At 48.2% G+C, this 21,439-nt stretch overlaps 5 protein-coding genes across 5 annotated transcripts; 3 read left to right on the top strand and 2 right to left on the bottom strand.

The window, feature by feature from the left end:
- Positions 1–252: 252 nt before the first annotated feature.
- ABOM_002420 (alpha/beta hydrolase) lies at positions 253–1,166 on the top strand (the record flags this gene model as incomplete). The annotated part of the gene is made up of 3 exons (XM_022529550.1): positions 253–446; positions 509–654; positions 823–1,166. 3 exons carry the CDS (start codon positions 253–255, stop codon positions 1,164–1,166), a joined length of 684 nt encoding a protein of 227 aa, XP_022392294.1.
- Positions 1,167–1,189: 23 nt separating this feature from the next.
- ABOM_002419 (putative 6-hexanolactone hydrolase) lies at positions 1,190–1,632 on the top strand (the record flags this gene model as incomplete). The annotated part of the gene is made up of 2 exons (XM_022529549.1): positions 1,190–1,411; positions 1,498–1,632. The coding sequence occupies 2 exons, from the start codon at positions 1,190–1,192 to the stop codon at positions 1,630–1,632; spliced, it is 357 nt and encodes a 118-aa protein (XP_022392232.1).
- Positions 1,633–1,962: 330 nt separating this feature from the next.
- ABOM_002418 (putative Coatomer subunit epsilon) lies at positions 1,963–3,143 on the bottom strand (the record flags this gene model as incomplete). The annotated part of the gene is made up of 5 exons (XM_022529548.1): positions 1,963–2,071; positions 2,146–2,384; positions 2,462–2,597; positions 2,669–3,047; positions 3,119–3,143. The coding sequence occupies 5 exons, from the start codon at positions 3,141–3,143 to the stop codon at positions 1,963–1,965; spliced, it is 888 nt and encodes a 295-aa protein (XP_022392231.1).
- A 1,143-nt stretch (positions 3,144–4,286) lies between these two features.
- On the bottom strand, positions 4,287–7,724 carry ABOM_002417 (putative 1-phosphatidylinositol-4,5-bisphosphate phosphodiesterase Plc1; the record flags this gene model as incomplete). Its single annotated transcript, XM_022529547.1, has 1 exon — positions 4,287–7,724. The coding sequence occupies one exon, from the start codon at positions 7,722–7,724 to the stop codon at positions 4,287–4,289; it is 3,438 nt and encodes a 1,145-aa protein (XP_022392238.1).
- Positions 7,725–20,068: 12,344 nt separating this feature from the next.
- On the top strand, positions 20,069–21,390 carry ABOM_002416 (putative adenosine deaminase; the record flags this gene model as incomplete). Its single annotated transcript, XM_022529546.1, has 4 exons — positions 20,069–20,125; positions 20,179–20,321; positions 20,447–21,107; positions 21,199–21,390. 4 exons carry the CDS (start codon positions 20,069–20,071, stop codon positions 21,388–21,390), a joined length of 1,053 nt encoding a protein of 350 aa, XP_022392237.1.
- Between the last annotated feature and the right edge of the window lie 49 nt (positions 21,391–21,439).

The raw sequence follows: 21,439 nt of genomic DNA, 5'->3' as shown, positions 1-21,439 counted from the left end.
GTATATACTCGGCCCGTAGCAGCCGAGGTAAAAAGAAGCTAGGTTAACATGACATCCACACCTTCCATGATCTACTTCAGCTGCGGGGAACTACTACTAGGTTCTTCAGACAATAATAGTTTAATCTTTCAGCTCCGGCATTTCACTCCCCTCTTAAATTTCTTCCTTCACCACAACCATTCGATTAAAATCCCCTTTCTCCCCCCTCCATTAACACACCCCACGTATCAAGCTCGATACCCTACTACCATAATGACCTCCACCTCGCTCTCCCTGTGGGGGAGAGTGGACCTCGTAAATGCTCAATTGACCGTTTTAGGCACAGCTCTCTACAACGCCATAACAGGCATCTTCCGAGGCCAAAGCGGCGCATCAGGATACGGGCTCCACGTCGGCAACGCAGCGTTGAGAAAACTGTGCGATAGACTGAGCGCAGAACAGTTCCAGTACATAATCCCTAATTTGGAAAAATCATACCTCGATCGTGGACTAACACACGATATAAAAGATACATGAACGGTTCCACAAGGTCCGTCTACGAGACATCCCTGCAGAAAAAGGGACTCCAGCCCGAGACCGTCCCTCTCAAACACGGTGCACAAGGCCACTGGATCGGAAACAAGAATGCCAAAAATGTGGTCATCTATTACCATGGTATAGTTATTACGTTCTACTATCGTCTGTACCTTTGTATATTGTGCCGCAATAATAGCATGTCTAAGCATAGTGCACTATATACTCTATATGTTCTGCTACACAGAAGAAGATATCGGGGTTTGTGGTATTGAAGGAAGTGGTACACTGCTAACACACCCCAACCAGGCGGCGGATTCGCCGTGCCCGGCGCAGCGGGCCATATCGCCTTCTACAGCCATGTAATCGACACCCTCACCGCAGAAGGCCACGACATAGCCTTCTTCCTGATCACCTACAGCCTCACCCCGCATGCCGTCTACCCGACCCAACTCCGGCAGGCCGTCGAAGCCCTCCGCTACATCCTCACCGAGACGAACCGCGACCCGGCTAACGTGATCGTCGGCGGCGACTCTGCAGGCGGGAATCTAGCCCTAGCCGTCCTCCTGCATCTGTCACACCCGCATCCCGAGATCGAGCCTGTGTGCGACGCAGCGCCTTGGCGGGGTTGTTTGCCTTCGCGCCGTGGGTGAGTTTCGTCCACGAGGGTGCCTCCATGCGGGAGAATCAGTATAAGGATATGATTGGGCCGGAGATTTTGGATCGGTGGTCATGCTTGTATTTGGGTGGGAAGGGGAAGGAAGGCGACGCGTGGAGTGAGCCTGGCCGGGCACCGATTGAATGGTGGAGGGGTGCGAAGGTGAAGGAGGTGTTGATTTTGGCTGGGAAGGATGAAATCCTGTTTGATTCAATTGATACGTTTGTGAAGAAGTTTCAGGTATGTAAATTTTTTTTTGCCAGGTGGAATCTCCTAGCTTCGTGAAGACAGGAGATCTTGATGCTAACGAGTGGGACGCGGTCTAGTCGGTTGTACCGAACACGACATATCTTGTAGGGCATGGGGAGACTCATGTTGCCCCGGTTTACAGCGCTGGTTTTATTGGAAAGGAGACACAGCAGGGGAACGGATTAAAGGAGTGGTTGCGGTCTCATCTCTAGGGCGTTGGCTGAGCAGCCATTATCCTGGTATCTATGTACACTTGAGTATCTAGCCTCATAGACCTGCAGGTCAAATGCGAAAGGGGAACAACCGGAGCGCGTTCACTACACCAAACACGTTGAGTATTAATGTCTATCATGAAATCAGATTTCCACAACTGGGACGATAGCAATGGGAATAAAGGCAAGCGCCGATAATACCTGGCACAATACAATAGCTACGCCGTCGTATAAATCATCAAAGTAACAAAACACCGGATCGAACAAGGCGCATGAAGAAAAGTGAAAATTGAAGGTGAAAGAGAAAAAAGGAGGGGAGGCAAAAGGGATCTAAGACGACACTCTCGGCGCATACTTCGCGGCAGCGGTATCGAAGAACGCACTCTTCTCTTGAATATCAGTCAACAGAGCATGCGATGACTGCACGTTCTGTAGACGCCTGTGCCCAAAGATATAACCGTTAGCAAGGTTCAAGGCATTGCAACAAAAACCAAAGTGAAATGTGATACATACGCTTCGAGCTCGTCGGTCGGCTTTCCGGCCAAAACGTTTAGCACAATGCTGTTGGCAATGAGCTCCGCATCCTCGGGGTACTTTTCCAGAGCTGTCGTCAACGCAGCTTCAGCCTCTGGCAACCGGCCGAGGTGGATTTCAGCCACGGCCTGACCGACGATCGAGAGCGGGGCAGATGTGCTGGGGGCAGCGGCGAGTTCTTCGTAGACGTAGAAAGCAGATTGGTACTTTTCGCCGCCCTAGGAATAAACAAATCCACTCGGTCAGTTAATCATTTCTTAAACAAAAGCAACATCAATGTAATCGTAGCACATACAACCCTCAAACCAACCCACGACTCGGCCACATTAACAAGCAGGGAATCCTGAGCCCACCGCTTGGCAGTCTGCACCTCCTTTAGGGCGAGATCGGAGCGATTCTGCTGAAGATGGATCTGAACGATCAATGCAACGCTATACATATCCCAGTAAGCCACGGCCCAGCATTCTCCTCCAACCGGAGAGCAAAGCGACTTCAGACATACGCTTCCAGATTGCCTTGATGCTTCGCCAATAAAGCCAGAGCCTCCTCGCTTAACCCCTGCGCCTGCAGCACTGTTCCACCCAAAACCTGCACGGTAGTGTTATCAGGATAGTTCTCCGCCAGGTCCTGTGCGAGCTTCAGGGCGGACTCGCTGTCGCCGGACGTTTGCTGCGCCAATGCCTTCGCTGCCGCAAGGTCGGGGGTGTCTTCTTCGCCGTCAACATCGGAGAGAACCTGGTCGGTCTGTCCCAGGGCAATTTTGGCGCGGAGCTGTAGAACGCGAGCAGGGAGGTGATTTTCAGAGGATAGGGCTGATGTATCGAAGTCGATCACCTCCTGGTATTGGCCTTGATGGAAGGCATTGTGGATGTTGATGAGTTCTGTGGAGAGAGGAGTATGAGTTGGAAGGCACTACACTCAACTTTAGGGTGTCAAATCACGAAATACTTACCACCTTCTGCCGAGAATGGATCCATGGTATAGTACAATTGCGAAAAGAATTGCCAATTGTCTGTATTTACTGTGTGCTGTATACAGCATATGGTTGATGGCACGGAAGGCGGAGGCCGAAAGTCGTCACGTTGCCTTTCCCAGGGCGGTGACGGTATTGAATCAGTCAATCAACTTATCATTAAATTTACCGCCACGCACCTCGCCCTACGCACTACTTAAATGCCTCCCAAGATGGTAAATACCAATTTGCCCCTATGGACAGACAACAGGAAGGCCTACCTTACAAGGGAAAGGAAAAAGACTAAAGATTGCTATACCTGCACAATGGCCTGGAATCGAATGAGCGTCCCAGCGCACGGTTAATATTAAGACAAGAATATGAAACGTAAAGATAGACATGACCTCGCCTCATGTCGGAGATTCATCTAGAACCCTCGGGGCAATGGAAAAGGATTGAGCGAGCAAGTGCATCGCTCCATAAAAAGCGTTGACTTCAATCCACGCTCTTGTACACGTAGTAATTCCCCCGCCAATTGTGACCAATGATGCAACCATTCCCTGGTGACTCCTTGAATGCTGCCATCCTATCCGATGATGATAACGCGTGAAATGCCACCCTAACCCCGGACCCTGAAGACAAATAAATGAAGAACTATGATGGGCAAGATTCGCTGCAAACAAAAGAAAAGAAAAAACAACATGAGAAGTAGAATAAGTGCACAACCATGCAACACACAACAGAAGAGCACAAGTAGAGGGTATCGCTAGATAGAACAGAAGTAATCCAATCGCAAATGGAACTGAAGAAAAAGACAAAGGAAGAAAAGATCAAGGAGCGCCCGTACCTCACTCGCAATGCAACCATACATCGCCCTTTAATAACACAGAGTAGAGACAAACAAGTAGCTGACGGTTTCTCCGTTAGGCCCTCCAGTGACCTCAGCAACCGTACTGCGCCAAAGTCCCCGAAAGTAATAGCCAAAGGAAAAGTCCGGAAAAGGACACAATAGATGCAATGAAAGTTTAAAGAACGCCGCTCCGTTTATTTGCACATGTTTGACATTAACGAAACCAGAGATGAAGAGTCGCATGGAAGAAGTGGAAATGGAAAAGTGAGATTGGCATCCTGGTAGCACGCCACAGCGGAAAACGCTTTTTACAAGGCTTCAAGGAGGCAACGATGAAGTGGATGCTGCAGAAACCGTCGGTGTCAGATCTGGAGAACTGTCCTTATCCTCTGCGCTTGTTGCCATGTCATTGCCCTTCTCACGCTCCGTAGACGACGTGCGTTTGAAGACGGTCTGGCCGATCTGTCGAAGAATACCCATCCGCTCGGCTCTCAATTCTTCTGCATCAAGCCGCTGAACAGACATCGGGTCTTCTTTTGTGATCTTGCAGAATAGGGTTGAGAACAGATATTGGTCTCCGCCACCATCATACAGGGGCAAGTAGCGGTATCCTTGGGATAAGCTGCTAAGCTTCGCGGTGAACGTGGCAAGTTGGACACTGCTATTGCTTCCTGCACTGCGCCCATCCTGTGAGCTCCAGATAGTCCAGCGAACGAATACCAAATCAGGATATTTAGTCTCCAGCGATAACCTAAAGCGATCATTGAAGATTGGACTATACCCATTGCTTTGCTCGATCTTCGTGCGCCGACGGTGCGGAAATCCGATGCCCGACATGCCATTGCGGGCGGATGCGTTCATACCACCCTCGCCATACACGAAGCTCTGACCACGATCGTCTGCGCTAAACATTTCAATCTCCACGTAAGGATTGATGTTATCATCGGGGCCAATACTACGAGGGCGGGGAAGTTGTTGGGCAGAGATAACGTCCACTGAAAATCGAACAAGCTTCCACTCTGTGGTCTTCGTTTTCTCTTCGTCGACCGGGCACAAGGCGCGAAGAGACTCTGGTTTTAGCACGTAACCAGTTCGATCGCTCCCAGCAGCAAACATGGCCTGGTTCATCTGCATGCCAATGTCGTATGTTTGCCAGTTCAAGGCCGCCATCTGAACGCCGCGTCGCCAAAATTTGAGGGGGTCGAAGTTCGAAGATCTCAAGCGGAAGCCGGATGGGTAGACTCGAGTCAAATATTTTTGGTTGTGCTTCTCAAAAAGAGCCTTGTTTTCTGTATCACGACATATACCCTCGAATGATCGTTCGGCGAAGGAGTAGACATGATTATATCGTTGACTTTCAGCGGACGAGAAGCTGTGCCACTTGTACCCTCGGGTATAGACACCTAGATCCGACAAGGGTTTGGTGATTTTGCTCTTCTGACGTCTCTTCTTTTCTTTCCTGATGGTCGCCAATGCGCCATCACTCTCCTCCGTCGCACTGCTGATGCTAGTGGTTGTAAACGAGCGTCTGTCTTGGGTCAAGAATGAGCCAGCGGTTTCCAGTCCAAGCGTTGGAGGGCTCGACAAAGGGGGCAGACTGGTTATTGCTGAGCTCTCAGATGCCGTCGGACGTATGAATGGAGAGCTCGCGCTGCGTTTACGGCCGTGAACGGCGAATGTGCCCATGGGTTCCTGCCTTACGCCTTCTTGGAGCTCGTCGCAGGTCTTTACCTTAACAAGAATGCGTCCCTTCAGCTCTTCGGGTGACGGAAGGACAAAACTGTTTGTTAACAGTGGCTCCAGGACGAGCTGATCTTTGAAGGTATCCTTCATGATTTTGACCATTGCCAGTTGCTGCTCCGGGTTACAATGTACCTCAAGAGACAGGATGAGAGGAAAATCGGTAGTGATGAATGCATAGCGATTAATGACCGTAATACAGTCAGCAAACAGAACGCTCGTGGTCATGGTTCTTCCATGGGACACAATCGGTCGGCCATCGGCCCCATCCCAACAGTCGATCTCTACACAACGGCATCCTTTTTGCAAAGCGCTTATATATGCCTCTGTGCTGGACGCCCCGGCAACCTGGCGGCCTAAAAGATAAGTATTGTGGGAACTTGAGATGAAGTATTCGTTCAAGGGGCGGTCAAATCGCGACTGAGGAGCACGAGAGGCGTATAATCCGTTCCACGGAGACGCAAGGAAAGCGGAAAATGTATCAAAATCCATTCGAGGCACTTGTTCCTCCTCAAACTCCGGGATACTTGGGACCCGCGATTTAGACTTGCGTACACATTTGTCAAAAACCGAGACCCAATAACTTCGATCTGAGTCAACGTCCTCATTTTGTACGCTTCGGAGGAATGTCAAGAATTCATCGACGCTTAGGCCAGCTTTGGCGTCCATGGCGCTATCCTTGAAGATCTCCTTGATGTCTTTCCGCTCTTTCAAGCGAGCAACAAAATTCTGGAACTGCGAAAAGTTCAACTTGCCGTTGACATCGGAATCAGCTTTGGAGAATTGCGCGCGAAGCATGTTCTTGGAGCAATTGATATGTAAACTGCGACAAATGCCCTCCACGGCCACAAAATCAAGACTACCTTGTTCAGCCGACCTAGGTCCGTGAGGGAACAATCTCGACATCTCGCGCTGCCAATGCGCCTTCAGGACTGCCTCACTCTGGCCGGAACCAGCCAGGCCAGCCATAAGGCCTATCCTATATCGGGAGATATGTTCTAGAGTCGTGGTCCAAAGCTCGAGTATATAATCGTTAGGGGCAATAAGGTGCAGCATTTTGACAGCCCGACCTTTTGACCGCTCGTCATCGGCAATAATGATTGTGAACCAGCGATTTTCGGTGTCTTGTGGAACCTGGTGCTCCTCGCGGTAATTCCGCGCGTCCACGCCAACTCGAATTTCCTTGATATCGTCAATGTAGAAGCGCTTAGTCGGATTAGAAACGTCCCAGGAGACCTTGCCCGCATCTAGGTCTAGTACGAAACGAACTTGTTTTCTTCGCTTCTTTGTAACTTTCGTCAAGACAGTCCCACGCTGAATCGTCGAATCAATCTTCGGCGCGATTGTGCCGGTGTGGCGGGAGGCTGCCATAAAACTGTCATTTGGTAAGCTAGATGACTCTGAACCGCACCAAACCCCGAGGGAATCAAGAGCATCATTGCTGTCTTCCTCGTTACTAGATTCAAGTGCATTGTCGCGGCCGTTCTGAGATCCGGTCTTGCTATCACTGCGCCTCCGCATAGTCACAGGGCCAGAGCTGCGGTCGCGCTTTTCGTTGTGGGAAGCAGATTGGCGTCTTCGGGTAAGCTTATTTGCGGCACCACGGGAAATTCTGCGCATCAAGCCCGGGCCTTTGGAATTCGAGTTGACTGCATCCCCCGATCCAGAAGCAGGAGCGTTCCCTGGGACGGCCATCATGGACTCCCCAAGCTCGAACGTAGTAGGAGGGATAGCAGGGAAGGGAGGTATACGTCCTCGGAAACCGTCGGTAGCAATCTGTAAAGGTGTGCCTGAAGGGCTTGACGCATTTGAAGGAAAATAGGTGGGACGTAAAGAATTGGGAGTGGTGGTGAGAGAAGAGGCGTACGATGGTGCTGACGAAGGATTGGGGGCAGGAGGAATAGATGTGATGACATGATGTAGCTTTGGGGGGTTGGAGGATGAAGTAGTGAGTTTTAAGCTAGAGCGGGCATCGCCATTGATGGTCGAAGCCGATGAGGTAGCGGCGTAGGCCATCGCGGGTACCTACAAGAACACACCACTCAGCTGCAGATCGTGAGACTGTCAACCTGTCGTGAACCGTGCCAATGCCTGAGTCACCTGGACTTCGCAAAGGACGAATGAGCAGTACAGCAGTAAGAAAGCGGTCGTGTTGGTTCAGAGATGGCGGCCTATGGTTGTAATGCAATACGAACCGAATTAGGGAACGTGTCTGGCTGAGTGATGCAAAAGCCACGTCCTTAGCGGAATATGTTATGATTTTGATATCTGCATCTTGGCCAGCCTTTAATGCAATGCGGAGAGCCCTTCCTGAGAGCACTCGCGAGGAATGAAGGAGGGGCGGGAGGGAAAGGAACTCAGGTCCCTGATAACAATTGAGACGAACAGTGGCCTTGTGTAACGGGTGGCTCCACGGGGCAACAATCGGTAACGCTACCGTCGTCTATCAGGTTGTTGATCGATGACTTGGCTCCCTGCTTATGGACCCGATTTTCGTCACGTTCCTTTTAGAGCTTTCTGCCCCTTTCGGCGGTTTTCTTTCTTTATTTTTAAACCGGTATTCCCAATAGAAAACCTGCTTTGTACCCCTCTTGAATCGTCGATCCCTCCAATGCGCGGGGAAAGCTGTCCTTCTGCAAGAATAGAAAGGTGTGGAGACGGACCAATTGGCCGTGTCTGGCGACGGGGGTAGCAGTTCCTTTTTTTTCCCTTTTCCTTTTTACTTTTTGAATTTTCCCTGGTGTTGGCAGGGAAGATAGATAGCGGCCCACCGATGAAAAAGAACTAATAGAAACGAATCATGCAAGACAAAAGTAGCCTGTGCCGCGCATGTGCTTAGTTGTCAGCAGAGCCCCTCCGCTTTGAGTAATTGAGCAAAGAAATTCAGTTTTCGCGTCAGTTGGCGTGGTTCTAAAAGTAATTTGGGAAGGTGCAGCACGGGAAATGTAGAATCGGCGACGAGGATCCGAGCTGCAATGCAGGATTGCCTGCCAGCACAGTGATGCAGGCGGTCCAAAGAGGAAGAAGGAGGATGCTAGGGGAGCAATCAGAGATTGGACGGAGCTCAGTAGTCGCAAAGGTTGCGATGCTCTAGTGCGCTTCGACGTCTCGCCGTTTCAGGTAATACTGCACGGTTACGTGGAGGGTCGTAGAGGACCTGCAGCGACAGAAAAAAAAAGCCGCCAGGATGTAAGTAAGAAACGATGATCATGCGACGAATAGCGAGGAGACTGTGCCAGCAGCGTGCTCCAAGAAATTCGGGTCACTAAATTGCGGAAGGGAGGAAGGCGAAGGACTGTGGACGAGGAAGGTACTGAAAGGTGTTAAAAAGGGATTCGATAGTCCTCTTAAGGATTTTCCATTTGGACGAGTAGTGAAAGTTGAACCAACAGGAAGATTTGGGGAGAAAGAATTGTGGAAGGCTCGATTTGGAAGAAACCACTGGATGTTTCAATTGAAAGAAAGCTGGAGTGGGTACTGCTTACTGACGTACAGAGTACTGTATGTCGTGTGGTACGTATTGCAGTATGGTCACGGTCCACAGTACTCGTACAGACGCGGTAACGGGTAACTGGATCTGTACAGTACCTTGATGTGTATTTCCGCCTATTTTCTTTTCCCTCTTTCTCTCTCCTTTATTATTATTCTTCTCGGCCAACGGGTCCACCGAGAAGTTGAAAACGAGAACGAAAAACCGAACTTGGAAGAGTCCGACAAGGGTTGAAAATTACACCGCTTAGGCTTTTCGGTACCAAACAACGTTGAACAATGTAATGATGATCTAGCCAGCCGATATGGAATGATGATGGCAGTGGCCGTCAGTGGTGATAACAGCGGCGTTCAGGGATAGCCAGAGAAAATAAAATGAAATAAGAGGGGAAACGAATTATCGTATTCAAAGATACTTGCTTCCGTTGATCTTCTATACTCAATAAAGAATAAAAGTCAATGATCATGATGGCAATGACGGATGGCCGGGAGGAGTCTTCGATCTATATACTAAAATGAGGAGGAGCAAGGAAAGGGATGGTAAATTTGGTATGTAGTCTAATCAAACTGGGCCGTTTGTCGCTGGGCAGATTTTCTTGAAACTTCATTGCGGGTGAGCTGTGAACAACGCATAGCAACGGCGGCCCAAGAAAATATTGAAGCTAATCGTAATGCCTTGTGGCAGCTTGTCTACGGAGTATTCTCTCCCTTTTTGGTAGAAGAAAAAATCTTTCTAAATCATATTATCCATTCTTTTCTTGTCTCTTTTTACTTTTGTGCTTCTTTTACCCTTGGGAATACTAAACAAACCGAGTCCCGGAAATCCAGGATCCCCTTGATATTGAGATGAATACGAGTCAAATGACTTTTTAAGATGTATTTTATTCAATGTTCCTCACTTTGACGCTTCTGCCTTGGTACTCTTACTATGCATTCATATGAATGGGATTTATTTGTTTTATTCAACGTATCTGACAAGCACTAAGGTATCAGGGCCCGCGGGAACGTGACCTGTAAACCTGGAGAGAGCATCATTTGGGTACCAGAGCGAACAATGAAATAACTTCCAATGAACAGACCCTGATCTGCTATACCATTGGACGATCATCCCTTGGGGAATAGTACTGTCAATCTTGCCGGTCGGCACACTCCCACTGGCTGTGGGCAGGCCGAGTTTCACCTACTTCTTAGGTATTATCTCGGTGTCCTTCGACAAAAATTCCTTAGGGAGGAAAGGGGGGGTAGGTGGAAAGCCCTAGTGGGTTGAAAAGCGCCTGTGCGACTTACTCGATAGGTTGGCCTTGTGGATACAGGTCATCCCATAGCTGTAACAGATTGCATTGCATGCCCTTTTCGAAAAGAGAATCCCCACAGAAGAAGAACCCGTTCCCCATAGACACGACGGGGTCTGCGTGATACGGAGAACGGAGTAATCCACTGTCATTTCTTTCAACCATTTTTACTACGCTAGAAAGAATTCGAAGCATGCTTCACCAACGATCCACTGCCAACAATAAATGACTATTGTGCCCATCGCGTAGGATTTGATATCTGATGTTACAGAATTTGAGAGCACCAACACTGTGGTCCTTCCGGGGAAGACTTATGTGGATCGCATACGATCATCATCGTCTATCGTCATCTCAATCCCCTTCATTCTTGCAATCTTTAGAGTTTCAGGTCGCGGGCTGTTGAACTAAACTGCCTTATCCCTGTGGATAACCCTGCTTTGCTTCCTCGAAACTGATAAGTGAAGCTGCACGCCATCCCTCCGCACTTTTAGGGCGTTTGTGGTAGGATAGTGACCTACTAGTAGTAGGTCAACAGTCCAGCATGAATAGTTCGGTCCAATAGTGCCATGGCTCAAAAGTTCCGACAGTCGGGGTGCTTGTCACCTGATTCATGCCTTAGTATCAACAGGAGACTGGGTTATCGGCATCCAATCACTGCCTTCTGGTCAAGGATGCATTCGCACTACTACAGAGAATCAATGTGCGATGATGCTGTGAGGTATGGTAGTACCAATAGAATCTTAAGGGGGACAAAGAGGGGGGAGAAGGGCGGGTTTGCCGGAAACAGATAGAAAAAGGAAAAAGGGAAAAAACAGGACGGTTGAAGCCGCTCATCCCTAGTCGACAACGCTGTGGAGTGTTGAGTGGTTCTTTCGTCTACGTAAGGTTCGTAGGTACTGGGATTTACTAGAACGCGGGCGGAAGGGGAATATAGATACAGTAATCCACTGCTACCTAAAACATTACAGAATTGTTTCTAGTTTTAAAATTGAGTCATCGCGAATGTGGACTATCGTGGTGGAAAGGGAAAAAGCATGCTATGACAATGAACGCGGGGGTGGTTTTAACGCTGCCTAGGTAGGAGACAGGTACAGAAATTGTACTCCGTACCAAACGTAATAATACGGTTACCAGCCTTAGTAATGGATTCAATTGCCCGCCCTATGCATTGGTATTGAGGCTAGGGCAAGTGGCAGTGGAATCACGGGCGGGGGCGGTGCGTGAGAAGGGAGGAAAGAAAGAAAGATCGTCACGACAATGGAGCGGTAAGAATGATGAAACGATGAATCTTAAACCGCTAGTCAGCAGATCCTTTGGGGGATTCTCATAGGTAGCAACTTAGCCCCATACTAATCTTGAGACTAGTAATTAGTCAGGTATTTCCTCCCACGGCCGGGTAATACTTTTCCTACTCTTACATACCAGAAGTACAACCAGCAGTTTTTTTGTGGGTTATACCCTACTATTGAGGACTTCTCACTTACAGTCTACTCCGTACTTAGGACATAATGAGGCCTTTAGCGGCCACTAGTATTAATATCACAGCACCTTCTCAGAAGAGCGGTCAGTCAGCCTTTGTTTTGTCCATTGAGTGTAATTCACAGTTCATGGCTTGGGCGATAATGAGAATTGATAGAGCACTTGAACTCGTGGACCTACGTTACATGCTATCCAATCAGTCTTGTTTGAACATACATTTTATTCTTTCTTCTGTCCGCCTCCCTACCCTATGAGATCAGAGAACTTAGTAGTCTAGCATGGTGGTCATCCCATCCACCCATGCCTGTGTGGTTGGACATCAACGATGCTGGCTAACAGGTCATAGATTTCCCGTATTGCTCCCACAGACCACGCCTTGGCGGTAAACCAAAAACAGATAGTACTGCGACCATTTGAATGCACCGTGACTTCCAAATGCAGGAGGCAACCGTAGGACCCTCAAAACAGACGCGAGAGAGAGAGAGAGAAGAAAAAAAAAAAAAAACAAACAAACAAATAAATAAAATACAAATAAACACATTAAAAATGGTTCGTGGGGTGTGAACCCCGCACTACAGCTGAGCCATGTTGCTGAGCTGGCAATGCTTATCTTCCTTGTTCTGCCTGTCATTTGAGTGTTCAGTTCACCACTGGTTATTGATGGGGCATAATGGTCATCAGGAAGTAGCATAATGGAGTTTTGCTTCAGGCAGACCAAAATTGCGCATTTCCCCTCCCTCCGAATCCTATACCAGGCCTGCTCTTGAGGCAACTTCGATGCACACATATACATTTGCTTAAGTTCTTTTGTATAGCAAGGATAACATGTCATTAACATTATCATGGAAGTAGTACATGTGCAGTGAACAATGAATAAGAAGGCGGCTAAATATAGATAAAGCGATATTTCTTTATTCCGCTTCGTCGATATCATCCCTACCAAGATCTTTGAAGAAATGATGTTGTCGGCTATCGGGCAATATCGGCTCCGCGTCCAACCAAATCAATTATCCATCGAAGGTTCTTTCGCCCTTCCATGGAGCAGGTAAAGCCTGATTAGATTAACTACGACTACTAGTATGCTTCCCAACCTTAATGTCTCGAAAACGGATTGGGCTTCCATTAGCCTTTTCCAGACAAGGCTGATTCCTCCTCCAATGGCAGGTTATTTTAGGGATACGAATGACCTGATGCATTAGTAGGCAGTATTACAATGAGATTTCCCTGTTTCTTCTTCTTCTCGTCCTAAATCTCCTCCTGCTTTTGCTGGAATAATAAGAAATCTACTGGGGTGCTCAGGGCACGTGGGCGTATGTATGAAAGCAAAGTAAGCAATTTCATTCATCATCTCTGTCATCATGAGATCAATACCCGATAAGAAACCTCCGACCGATGGATAAAAACTGATACGGCGGCTGTGGCGGGAATCTGTGTCAGGTAGCAATGAACAGAATACTGGAATTCTTCTAAGGGTCTCACCTTCAAGTGTGTACACTTCCATGACGCAAGGAGTTGTAGCAGATCAGTTTATATTCCCTTCCTAAGATCAGCACGCGGCTGTACATATGTACATTTGTAGACAAATCTCCGTAGCAAGTGGGCGATAAGAGGCCTAAACCTCTTGCTAGTGTGATGTTGCGCTGTCTTGGCTACCCGGTGGTACTTGTTAGTACAGTTACCTTTTCAGGGTTTTTACTGCATGTGTTTAGTTGCGTATAACTGTAGATACCTCATAGAGAGAGAAACGATTTGTTGTGCACCTACCCCTCCCCCCAATACAATCGAGAACGATGGCGATGATCAGAGGGGAAGTAAAGCGGAGAACAAGGCTCGTGGTTTTAGGTTGTCGCCGTCTCGCATGCTCTGAGTTTTGATTGCTCCTTGCGTTGATTTATTAATAATTATTTATTTATTTTTACCCTTAGGGAAGTATTAGTGTCCAAGGTCTGTGTGTATATGGTATATCGTCATGCCATCAATTCAGTCAACTTTGGAACGTTGATTCCGAGGAGGTAACCGGCGCTGATAATCATGATGATCGAAAGAGCGGGGGAGAGGATAATTCTCCGTGCTACCAATCCAACCTCCTCCTCCCACGAGCACCATTCAACCGTGCTCTGACGTGCCACGAAAGTCCATCAGGAAAGGAATATCATCCGATGGGCTTTGGATCGAAACCCGTGACCGGTAGCGCAACATTTCATTCGCACCGGGAGCACCGGCTACCAGGGTGGTCATGTTTGCTACCTACCTACCACTCTTACCAGCTCAGTTAAGCCTAAAACCTAAGGTACCGGGTACCCGGGAAATTTTTAAGATCCTGAGGTCTGAGACCGTAGTATCAATGTAGCATTGGTCTCATTAATAATTGATGGCATTAAGACTCGGCCTTTTATGCCTCTTGACTTTCTAGGTATGTATGTACATACAGTACATACATACATACATATTTCATTTCATCACTGTGGATCCACTCCTGAGCACATATTAATGAGACTGTTACCCTTTCAGTTCGTCTACTGCATTAGTATAGTGTTCAATTTCGGCATCTTACCGGGGCTGAGTCACTCCAATCGTTGGGTTCCTTTTATGATCCAATGATTCACCCTCATTGGTGGTGACCACCCCTGAGCGGTCTGACGATAGGACCTGAAAAGCCTTAGGCACTAGAGGACCAACCCTGCCGGGCACCGTCCTTGGGGAACCCAGCTGACAATGATAATTGGCCCATATCATCGGCCTCGTGGAGAGGTCTCCTAAACGGTGGCCCACTTGGCCACTTGACAGCTTCCAATCCCCTTCCATTGCGGGTTTCTTCCACTGAGGATCTTGCATCCGAGGACTCCTGGCTACGATCACAAACAAAGCGTGTGATGAACGCATTCAATGGGCAAAACCCTTGGCTTTCTTCTCCAATCCCTGAGCTCTCCTATCATAAATCCCCATCACCGTAGGCAGAAACATAGTTGATCAGGTATTCTGTAATGTTTCCGATACTTCCCTTAATCGTTTGTTATTTTTATATTTCGATTTTTGTATCGTACTCAGCTGTGCTTCATTCTCATATTTTGTTAGATTGTGAAGAAAAAGAATTCATATTAGTTTTATCTTGTTTCATGTACTTCTTTCTTTGAGACAAAAAAAATCACGCCTTCAATTGGATGTACCATGAAAACTTCTGCATTGAGATATTTTCATTATGCGTATAGATGGCCTCAGTGGGATTGTTCGATCCTCGTACACAGTAATCGGTGATTTATTCCCTTAGCACCAAATTTCGTACTTACATGCTTCTGTTGATCAGTTAAATGACGAACAGACATTATGACATCATAAACCAGGTAGCACGCAAGTGCTTCCCCACCACCCGAAGCGGAAGAAGGAGCCAAAGGGAGTTCATTTAACAGAAAAAAATTGAGGGGGAAGGTAAAAAATAATAATGAAAAAAAGGGAGAGATAATGTATCCCAGCATAGTGGTTACCATCTTACCACAACAACTGCATTAGCGTGTAATCATTATCGACCTCTGTCATGTCATTACACTACGGTGTTATTTACCATACATACATTCGTACAGAACAACGAACATTTCTGGTTTTATGGGGGGACCTGTACGTCAGCGCACAACAACCCTATCATAAGTAAAACAACCCAGAGATAATCTGCTAGTCTAATTAGAATCATTGCTTAGCCATATATGCCTTTGTAATGTAAAGGTTGGGGGGTTAGAACACATTGAAAGTAAACGAAAATATATACTCTCTTAACACCAATTGGGTAGTGTATTTTAACTTCAGACGATAGGTTGTCACGACTCTGATCTTCAGGAGAGCACTTGACGAAAACAGAAAATTTCCTCGTTGCTAAAGAACTTTGATTAATGGTCTACTACATCATCACTCAGAGGTGACTCAGGTACCGGTCGTACCGCATGGGGTCTGGACATCAGCTTTGGCGTCCGGACTGTCCGAAGCCACAGTGCGCAAGGAGGAAAAAAGACGAAACAGAAAAAAATTGAAACTAATAATTACAAGGCAAACTGAGTCGTTCCCAACTGGATGGAACGTTGCGCCTCCTGAGCCGGGGTCCTCGTTAGGAAACTGTAATCTTCTACCCGTTAAACCAATAAGCCTACGATTACAAATTACCATTGGTGCTGCGAATTACTCAATCATGTTACACAGCTATCGCTTTCCAACAGAGGGTATTCAAATTTTTCTTTCAATGGAGTGGAATGGATCGGGCAAGGCGTTTCAGTGTTGATAGGTAAGTATTTGGGAACTAAAAACGGATCGTGTAACATGGAGTAATATTGTAATTTGGGGCCACGAGAAATCAATAGCCCATACAATCAAGCAAACACTATCTCTGCCTGAGGCTCAATTCAACTGAGTGCACATCAATCCTTCGATGCGTCTTCGATGCTTCTCAGCCTTCTCCCAACCCCAGTCATTCATACTGCCAGGGTTCGCGTTCAGGCTATCAAACCCCCTGTGGTTGTTCCCAGCAATGCAGCACATAATCCAGTCGGGTTCACAAGTGCCGGACTTCTCAGCCAGCCAGACAACATGCTCGTGGCTTGCGGATAGTCCATAACTCGTTCCTATTATGAGGCGGCTTGCATGAGCAACGCCTTTGTTCGCATCTTACCTGCGTATGGAGCCTCGTGATCATTGATGCCTAATGTTGCCTCATCTCCCTTTTAACTTTGGTCGCTCTTTGCTTTCTAATGTGTCTCAACCCCCTCCTTTATGGCTGTATACAGGCGGGTTGGTCGTTTGCCACGGGATGCGAGGTCGGACCTCACCCTCGCGAAACTCACCTCTGGCGAATCTAGTACCGCTCCAGGACTCCATTCTTGCTTACACATACCGTTATTGGCCGCAACAAGCATCCGTGATACTTGCTGACCAGTTTTCGGACGGCTACACGGCTACCATATGACCTGTGTGCCTGCTGCTGGGTGATATAGGCCAGCTTGAGATGCGAAGCCACCAATGGGTATCTGCCGGGGCTTGAGGCAAGCAATCACGAAAAACAATTGTTACTGATATCGCGCGATTGATACAGAGTGCCCTTGGGTCTACCATCACTAGGGCAGGCCCACTGCGGTGGCAATGGTAGGGGTTGTTGCTGCGGAACTATCAGCCGCAGGAGTTTTAATTCGGGGTTTGCTCCAATCTCACTTGATGGTGAATCCGTCCCTTGCCGGCTTTTTTGCCCGTCTTTTTTTTATCCTTTTCTTTTCTTTTGTGTGTGTGTGTGTGCTGTGGTTTTCTCTTTGAGCCTTTCAACCCTCTTTGAGCCGCCGAAGCTTTACCGTCGTCATTGGCCGTTTCACCATAGATAACCCTTCACAGTTAAACGGTGTAGTCTCGCATTAATTGAAGCTTTAGAGCATGGTATATACAGATGAGCATCGAATGATTTTTTTCCCCTCAGCTTACACCATGCTTGTCCCTGTGTATGACACTATTATCCCCTTCACATTTTTCTTTTTCCATTTGAGCGGACTTTTGCATTTGCCTTTCACTTTACTCTCGGTCCGAACCGATACCAGTGCGCCACTGCCGTACAAATTATGCAACAAATCGGCGCGCACAACTGTGAAAAACAAGGAGCAGAAATAAGATAATGCCCTTGTATCGTGCTTCATGAACTCGCTCCCAGTATCTTCTACGGCTGGCGTCAATACCATTACACATGGATGATACGGAGTATTTCAGACGATTATTGGTTTTACCAATGTTGGCCATATCGGCAACGGGCCACTAAGTCAAGGCATCACCAATGAGCGTGTTCACGGCGGACTTTTGTCTATTGCTTGGATTCCACATGTTTCCACTGTGACTCAGTCCCGGTTGTCTAGCTAAAAATAGGACTAAAAATTTTTTTTCCTCCATGGAAACGCCCGTCGGCCAATTATCCACATGGTTCGGAGCATGGTTTTTTCTAGAATTGTTCGACAACTAGCGCGCACAGCGCACGCAAACGCGGGAAACTGGGAACTGGCTGCGACCAGCGGCGGTGCACGGTTACAAGACTATGGATGTCTCAGTGCCGTGGCCCCGGACAATCCCAGTAGTATGTCAGTGTTTTTTATAACTAGGATCAAGGCGGGAGGCCCCCACGAAGGCTGTGGGACAACACGCTGGGTAATGCATGTGCAGTACCCAATGGGGATAACACTAGTAGGGGCACATCCAGCCATGAGATTATCAGATTGGAATCTTGTCTGCGCTTACGGTGCTGCGCCGCATCCTGGGGGAACACAGTAACGTTCCATCGCCTTTCTGGGGCATTGACAGGCAACGGCCGCCTCATGGATGATTGTATACGGCTAACGTCACAGAAAAAACCACTGTTAAAACGTGTACTGAGAGGTCATACACGGTTGGTTTAAACAAAGGAACTAATTCCTTGCGATTACCTTGGTGGGGAGAGGCAGCCAACTATGTTTGTCGATATGGGATGAGGCTTAGGTCCCCCCAACACGGCACGATGGGAATTATCCCTGGTTGCTACAGGATAATCGTCAAACAATGAATGGCTTCCCCGGCTACCAGACTTCCGGAACTGAGCTCATTTCATTTTCCTTTTTTTCCCCTCTTGCCTTGTTCATTGACCCTCCCATCATTTGCCTTACGACCTTTGGCTGCCGCTTTTCTCCACTTTTCATTAGATCCGAACTTTGGATCGCAAGGCACCAATTTACACGAGACTGACTAACAGGATGCAACGTATGCTTCATATCAGTTCGCGTAGGTAGTGCGATTGAATCGATATTGCGAATGGGGTTCTCGCGGATCTGCCAAGGACATCTCAGGGTGTTTTGATATGAGCTTTAATCTCGACATATCCACAAGCCGAGTAGAAGAGGGGCCTTGCGGCAATAACCATCCCGACGAGGGTATAAGCAATATGAATTAATTAACTCATGATAAAAGGCCCTCTCGAGCAATCCTCGCGAACCAAGAGCCACTAGATTGGCAACGGGTATACACACGAGTCTCATGGTTAGACTGATAACGCGCTAGTACTATAGCACGAAAGCGAGGGATAATAGCAGAACTCACCCAAAACGGCAGGCTACATACAGACAAATAGACCAGACCAGAATAAGATAACACACGATCCACGTTCCCTCTCCCCGAATCTTGGGAACACTCGGCCGTCAGACCCACATCAGATGGGATGGGTACCGGCGACATCCACCTTGCAACCCTAACTAGCCGACGGGACATGCGGTTTTGACTGAAACGTCCTACTGAACCTAACAGCTCCGACACAGCTTTTTGCTCTTATGTCAACGAGCAATTATGGTCCCATACTTGCCCAATGGGGACGTTGCACACCTGATCGTCCATATCAAACACGCTTGCCTCCCGCGTGGTTGGGCTGCAAGCTGTATCCGGACCCGTAGGATGGCCTGCCAGACGGGACGGCGGGGCTACAGACAGGGGCTGGGATTCGTGTAACTACTAACGAGGGCTTACATTGCCCCAGTGGTTGCTCTACAGCTCTTTTCCTCTCGCAATTCAGTCTCTCCGGTGTCATGTTTCTGTTGGAGATTGCAACACGGGACGAGCCATTAGACTTTTGGTATCAAAAGATGAAACAGGGAGAAAATTTCCCATGCTCTTTTGTCTTATCACCTTTTGAGATCACGTCGGGTATGATATGTCGAAGTTGAACTCGCGTGAGAAATCCGAAACGTCATATGTCACTTTGTCAAAGTTCATCTTGAACTCAAGACATATTATATTATTGATCAGGAGCCACCAAGTTACATGCAAGAGACCTCGTACAAGAAAAGCAATCAAGCAATCGTACAGTACAAAATCCAGAAACCAAGAAACGCATAAACCACCATCACTTTTCACATCGAACAGTAGATCTCAAAGACTCTCTTTAAGAGACCCAACCCTCTCGACGAAACGAGTAGTAATCAGCCCAACCCCCAAAGAAACATAGACAAACATGTCAAAAATCTCCCCCACGTTCCCCCAACTCCGATAAAAAGCAAACGACGACGGAACTTCAGAATCTCCCCCACCACCATAGAGAACCATCTATAAACCAAGAGACCCCCACAAAAGATGAACACCACCAAACCAGTCGACGCCGCCTTCGCCAAATCCCTCCCCAAGATCGAGGTACGTAACATCCCATCCATGACATTTTGAACGACGAAACTCACCCCCGACAGCTCCACGCTCACCTCAGCGGCAGCGTAAGCCGCCAATGTCTGCACGAACTATGGCTCCAAAAGCGTGCCGCAGACCCAACGTTTGACATCCCAGATCCCTGGGTCGTGATGCCGCCGGGCAAGGTCGACTACACACTTGATACGTCTGTTTGCCCCTCCTGAGTAAAGATCGTAATCAGCTACCTAGAAACAAAAAAAAAAAAAAATAGTATAGATTTCTAACGAAGGCGGGAATGGATGATTGATAATTGGGATGAGCACTCAATAGATTCTTCAACACCTTCGGCACATTCACCTACCACCTCCTCACCGACCTGTCTTCAATAACATACGCCACAACCTCCGTCCTAACCAACTTCCACGCCGACGGCATCAAGTACCTCGAGCTCCGCACCATCCCCCGTCCCAGCCCCCACTTCACCCAAGAAGCCTACATAACAACCATCCTCTCCACCATAACCGCATTCACGGAACACCACCCGGACCTAACAGCCCGGCTCATCCTCTCCCTCGACCGCGGCGAGCACACCCCCACCGACGCCGACGCCATCGTCAATTTAGCCATTGCCCACAAGCCGCTCGTCGTGGGGGTCGACATCGCCGGGAACCCGAGTAAAGGGGATATGGCGACGTTTGGGCCCGCGCTGGCGAAGGCCAAGGCGGCCGGGTTGGGCGTTACGGTGCATTTTGCGGAGGTGAAGACGCCGGCGAGGGAGGGGGAGCTGGAGACGATCCTGGGGTTTGGGCCGGATCGGTTGGGGCATGCTATCCATGTGCCGGAGGAGCTGAGGGGGGAGATCGTTCGGCGGAGGCTGGGGTTGGAGCTGTGTATGAGTTGTAATGTTCATGCGAAGCTGTTTGAGGGCGGATTTCTGGAGCATCATTTTAGGGAGTGGTGGAGAGTTGAGGAGTGTCCGGTTGTGCTTTGTGTGAGTTCTTTTTTTTCTTTTGTCTTTTTTCTCTTATGCTTCTGTTGTTGCTGGGGGAGGGGTTGGAGGGGGTGATGCTAATGGTGTCTAGACGGATGATGTGGGCTTCTTTTGTAGTCCTGTGTCGAATGAGTATCTGCTTGCCGCGGAGCATTTCGATCTCACTCGTGCGGATGTCATGGATATAGCACGGAGAGCGGTTAGGGTGATCTTTGGAGGCGAGGACGAGAAGAAGCGGCTTTATAGACTATTAGATGAGTTTGAGGCCGGTTATAGAGCGTGATATGGCGTCTTGATACGGTACATGTCTTACGATGAATGATATCATGGGA

This window comes from Aspergillus bombycis (genome assembly GCF_001792695.1).
Source record: "Aspergillus bombycis strain NRRL26010 chromosome Unknown contig00015, whole genome shotgun sequence".
In the NCBI taxonomy this organism is placed as follows: domain Eukaryota; kingdom Fungi; phylum Ascomycota; class Eurotiomycetes; order Eurotiales; family Aspergillaceae; genus Aspergillus; species Aspergillus bombycis.
This window is presented reverse-complemented; position numbering and strand designations above follow the sequence as displayed.